This window comes from Solanum lycopersicum, chromosome 12 (genome assembly GCF_036512215.1).
Source record: "Solanum lycopersicum chromosome 12, SLM_r2.1".
NCBI classification, from domain to species: domain Eukaryota; kingdom Viridiplantae; phylum Streptophyta; class Magnoliopsida; order Solanales; family Solanaceae; genus Solanum; species Solanum lycopersicum.
Genome location: NC_090811.1, coordinates 51,488,699 through 51,494,703, shown reverse-complemented (window position 1 = coordinate 51,494,703; position 6,005 = coordinate 51,488,699). Strand labels below are relative to the sequence as shown.

Below are 6,005 nucleotides of genomic sequence, written 5' to 3'. Positions count from 1 at the left end.
CAAGGGAATGCAAAAATGTGGTGGCGGTCGTATGTTGAGTGTCAACCAGCACAGGCACCACCTATGACTTGGGCATCATTCTCTAGCTTATTTATAGAGAAGTATATACCCCGTACTTTGAGGGATAGGAGGAGAGATGAGTTCCTGAGCCTAGAGCAAGGCAGGATGTCAGTTACTGCTTATGAGGCTAAGTTTCGTGCACTATCCAGGTATGCCACCCAACTTTGCTTCAGTCCACAAGAGAGGATTCGCCGTTTTGTGAAGGGATTGAGGTCAAACTTGCAGATTCCAGCCTTCCAGGTAGCTGCTGCAGAAAAATCCTTTCAAGAAGTGGTCGATTTTGTGATAGAGGTGGAGGGGGTGAAGCGAGACGACTTCACCATGGCCTCGACATCTAAGAAGTTTCGTAAGGGAGGTGAGTTTAGTGTTTCTTACTCCAGGGGGCAGAGTTCGGGAGGTTACACAGCCCGGCCTATTCAATATTCACTGCAGGCTGTAGCTGGCGGTCCATCATAGACAAGTCAACATTCCTCTGAGTTTGGAGGTTATCCCCAGACTTCGTCGTTCTCACAGAGACCTATGCTTGAACCCAGAGAGTGTTATGGATGTAGGGAGACTGGACATATTAGGAGATATTGCCCAAAATAGAGTTACAGACCACCAATAGTCAGAGGTAGAGGTGGTCATAGAAGAGGCCACTATTCTGGAGGACGTGGTGGCCAAGGTAATGGAGGTCACCAAATCAACCGGGGTGGAGGGCAAACTGGAGCTGCCGCAGTGCAACATGGTAGGGGCAACGGCCAGACAGGTGATAGGGCTCATTGTTATGCTTTCCATGGGAGGTCTGAAGCGGAGACATCTGATGTTGTTATCACAGGTAATCTTTTGGTTAGTGATTGCATGGCTTCTGTATTATTTGATCCTGGATCCACATTTTCATATGTATCTTCCTCATTTGCTATTGGTCTTGATTTACATTGTGATTTGCTTGACATGCCCATTCGTGTCTCTACTCCTGTGGGTGAGTCTGTGATAGTTGAGAAGATATATAGGTCTTGTCTTATGACTTTTGTGGGGAACAATACTCATATGGACTTGATTATTCTAGAGATGGTTGATTTCGATGTAATTCTGGGTATGACTTGGCTTTCTCCAAATTTTGCAATCTTAGATTGTTATGCTAAAACTGTGACATTGGCCAAGCCTTGGACAGATCCGCTAGTGTGGGAGGGTAACCATACTTCCACCCCAGTTCTCATCTCCTTCCTTCGTGCTATGAGAATGGTTTGTAAGGGTTGTTTAGCTTTCTTGGCACATCTCAGGGATGATACTTCCCAAGTACCTTCGATTGAGTCTGTTTCGATAGTCCGTGAGTTTCTGGATATGTTCCTGCAGACCTTCCTTGTATGCCACCGGATAGGGATATTGATTTTTGTATTGATCTGGAGCCGGGCACTCGCCCCATTTCCATACCTCCTTATAGGATGGCTCCAGCAGAGTTAAGGGAGTTAAAGGCCCAACTTCAGGAGTTGTTAGGTAAAGGTTTTATTAGGCCAAGTGCATCCCCTTGGGGTGCTCCTGTTTTATTTGTGACGAATAAGGATGGGAGTTTTTGGATGTGCATAGACTACAGACAACTTAACAAGGTAACTTTTAAGAACAAGTATCCTCTTCCTCACATTGATGATTTGTTCGATCAGTTACAAGGTGTTTGTACCTTCTCAAAAATCGACTTGAGAACTGGTTATCATCAATTGAAAATACGGGCAGCAGATGTGCGAAAGTCTGCTTTTCGAACCAGGTATGGGAATTATGAGTTCTCAATAATGTCTTTTGAACTAACGAATGCCCATGCTGCTTTCATGAGCTTGATGAACGGGATTTTTAAGCCATATCTGGATCTCTTTGTCATTGTATTCATTGATGATATACTAATATACTCAAAGAGCATAAAAGAACATGAGGAGCATTTGAGAATTGTATTGGAAGTGTTGAGGGAGAAAAATCTTTATGCCAAATTTTCCAAGTGTGAATTTTGGCTAGATTCAGTGTCCTTCTTGGGGCACGTGGTTTCTAAGGACGGGGTGATGGTGGATCCTTCTAAGATCGAAGCAGTGAAGAGTTGGGTAAGACCTACCAATGTTACATAGGTAAGGAGCTTTGTTAGTTTATCTAGCTACTACCGTCGATTTGTCAGGGGCTTTTCTTCTGTTGCCTCCCAACTGAAAAATTTGACTAAGCAGAATGTTCCATTTGTATAGACTGATGAATGTGAAGAAAGCTTCCAGAATCTCAAGACCTTGTTGACTACCGCACCAATTCTTACTTCTCAAGTGGAAGGCAAGAATTTCATTATTTATTGTGATGCATCTTATTCTGGTTTGGGCGCAGTGCTAATACAGGAAAAGAATGTAATTGCTTATGCTTCGAGGCAATTAAAAGTGCATGAACGTAACTATCCGACCCATCATTTGGAGTTGGCTGCGGTCGTGTTTGCACTAAAGCAATGGAGACATTATCTATATGGGGTTAAGTGTGAAGTCTGTACAGATCATCGTAGTTTACAGTATGTCTTTACCCAGAAAGATTTGAATTTGAGACAGAGGAGGTGGATGGAACTATTGAAGGACTATGATATTACTATTTTGTACCAACCAGAAAAAGCTAATGTCGTGGCAGATGCTTTAAGTAGAAGAGCAGGGAGCATGGGTAATTTAGCCCACTTACAAGTTTCTAGACGCCCATTGGCTAGAGAGGTCCAGACTTTGGCAAACGACTTCATGAGGCTGGAAATATTAGAGAAAGGAGGATTTTTGGCCTGTGTGGAGGCAAGATCTTCTTTTCTTGACAATATTAAGGGAAGGCAGTTTGATGATGAGAAGCTGAGCCGAATTCGGAATATAGTATTGCGAGGAGAGGCTAAAAAGGCAATAATTGATGAGGAAGGCGTTTTGAGAATTAATGGAAGGGTATGTGCGCCCCGTGTTGATGATTTGATCCACACTATTTTTACAGAGTCTCATAGATCAGGATATTCTATACATCCTGGTACAACCAAGATGTATCGTGACCTAAGGCAACATTTTTGGTGGAGTAGGATGAAGCGTGACATTGTTGATTTTGTTGCTCAATGCCCGAACTGTCAGCAGGTAAAGTATGAACACCAGATTCCTGGGGGGACACTTCAGAAAATGCCCATTCCTGAATGGAAATGGGAAAGAATTGCAATGGATTTTGTGGTTTGTCTTCCAAAGACATTGGATAAGTTTGTATTCTATTTGGGTAATTGTTGACAGATTAACTAAATTTGCTCACTTCATTCCGGTTAAGGTGACTTACAATGCAGAGAAGTTAGCCAAACTTTACATCTCAGAAATTGTTCGATTGCATGGAGTTCCACTTTCCATTATATCAGATAGAGGTATGCAATTTACTTCTAAGTTTTGGAGAACATTGCATGCTGAATTAGGTACTAGGTTAGACCTTAGTAATGTGTTTCACCCTCAGACCGATAGTCAGTCTGAGCGAACGATTCAGGTTTTGGAGGATATGCTTTGTGCATGTGTGATAGAATTTGGTGGTCATTGGGATAACTTCTTACCCTTAGCAGAATTCTCATACAATAATAGCTATCACTCAAGTATTGATATGGCCCTATTTGAGGCACTGTATGGGAGGAGATGTAGGTCTCCCATTGGTTGGTTTGATGCATTTGAGGTAAGACCATGGGGTACAGATCTCTTGAGAGAATCATAACAGAAAGTGAAATTCATTCAAGAAAAGATTTTAACGGCTCAAAGTAGGCAGAAGGAATATGCAGATCGAAAGGTGAGAGACTTGGAGTTCATGGAGGGTGAACAAGTCTTGCTGAAGGTTTCACCCATGAAAGGGGTGATGCAGTTTGGTAAGAGAAGTAAGATTAGTCCGAGGTATATTGGTCTATTCGAAGTTCTGAAGCGTGTGGGGGAGGTGGCTTATGAATTGGCATTACCTCCAGGACTCTCAGGAGTGCACCCGGTATTTCATGTGTCAATGCTCAAAGGATATCATGGAGATGGAAATTACATTATTCGTTGGGATTCAGTTCTTCTTGATGATAATTTGTCTTATGAGGAGGAGACTGTTACTATTCTAGATAGAGAAATCCGCAAGTTCAGATCAAGGGAGATTGCATCCATCAAAGTTCAATGGAAGAATCGACCAGTTGAAAAGTCCACTTGGAAGAAGGAGGCTGATATGCAAGAAAAATATCCACATCTCTTACAGACTCAGGTACTCTTTCTCGCCCTTGCTTTTCTTCCTGTGATCGTTCAAGGACGAACGATGGGTAAATTGGTATCTATTGTAACGACCTGTTTAGTCGATTCGAGAAGTAGAGTTTAGTTCTGATAATAACTGGCTGGATTGACGGATCCCGTGATGGACCTTCATGGGCACGACGGACCGTCGAGGGTCTCGTTCCAAAACACTTCAACTCTGAAAATTTGGGTACGGGGATCAACTCTCTGATTTTCGCGATGGAACTGCAGCACGGACCGTCGTAGACACGACGGACCGTCACTGACCTTTCTACTGAAATTGAGTCTCTAAACTCTTTGAGGACCCTGCAGGACGGACCGTCGTAGGCATGACGGGCCGTCACGAGTGGCATGATTCCACCTGGGTCGGATTTCTGCTAAAGTTTTAAAGGGGTGTTTTGGACATTCCTGATTATAATTATAAAATTAGTGGGTTAATGTTAATAATTTATTACTTGGGGGTTAAAGGAGATAACCTTGAAATAAATAGTGGGTTACTTTTTATCATCTTTTATACTTAATTATATGACAATTAGGGTAAAAGAAAAAGAGTTTGAAAAACGAAAAAGCAGGGAGAACGAGCGAGAGAGAGAAGAAAGATGAGACAGCAAGGACATTGGGGAAGTAGATTGCTTGATCACGATTCTTCGGTGGAGGTAGGTTATGGTTTATACTACCTCATAGTAAACTCTAAATAGCGATTGATATGTATTGGGTAGTATTGTAAAGTCTTCTATATGCTGAATTGTGTGGTTTCATGATGTGATTATATAATTGTGATGGATTAGAATGATGAGGCTGTTGAATCTTAAACCTTAAAACCTCTCTATTAATGATGATGCCTTGACATTAAGGAAGGCTTCATCAACTAAAGTAATGATATTAGGGGATCGGGTGTCACGAACCGACATGTAGAATTAGGGGATCGGGTGTCACGAACCAACACGTAGAATTAGGGGATCAGGTGTCACGAACCGACACGTAGAATTAGGGGATCGGGTGTCACGAACTGACACGTAGAATTAGGGGATCGGAGTGTCACATTTCGACACGTAGTAGTAGGGGATCGGAGTGTCACGTTCCGACACCAGGAGAATAAAGAGAATAAATCTTGAATTATGTTAATATACTCAAATTTAAAGAACCATTTCACAAATTAGTATGGTTTGGAGGCTTGAGTCCCCATAGATGTGCTGGGTGTTGTGGCCAATGGTTATTGTACTTGTTGTTGTCACCTATTGAGTATGTAGTTTATTTTATATTATTATTTGATATATATTGCTTTCTATTTTGAGTTAGCCGATGATACCTACTCAGTTGTGTTCCTTGTACTGACCCCTACTTGTATTCTTTTTCTTTGTTATTTATGGAATGCAGCAAACGTGCCGTAAACTTCGACTCGACCGCAACTCTAGCCAGTCTTCAGCATATCAGATTTCAGGTTGAGCTATTGTTCCTAGCTTAGACTGGATTCTCTCCTTCACGTCTTGATGTCTTGAAGTTCGGACATGGACCATTCATTTACTTATATTAGTTTCTTAATACTCTTAGATTTAGTAATTTGAGGATAGATGTTCTTGTGGTGATGACTTCCAGATTTTGGGAATAATAACTATTTAATTTTAGAAGTTATTTATTGATTTTATTAATAAGATTTTGAGTCTTTCGCATTGTATTTTGTTCATTATGTTTGAAAAATTGGTAAAT

General features: G+C 41.5%; 1 protein-coding gene across 1 annotated transcript; it reads left to right on the top strand.

Annotated features, from left to right (window-relative positions):
• Positions 1-3,846: 3,846 nt before the first annotated feature.
• On the top strand, positions 3,847-5,744 carry LOC138340415 (uncharacterized). Its single transcript, XM_069292138.1, has 2 exons — positions 3,847-4,272; positions 5,676-5,744. Exons 1-2 carry the CDS (start codon positions 3,847-3,849, stop codon positions 5,742-5,744), a joined length of 495 nt encoding a protein of 164 aa, XP_069148239.1.
• Positions 5,745-6,005: the final 261 nt, after the last annotated feature.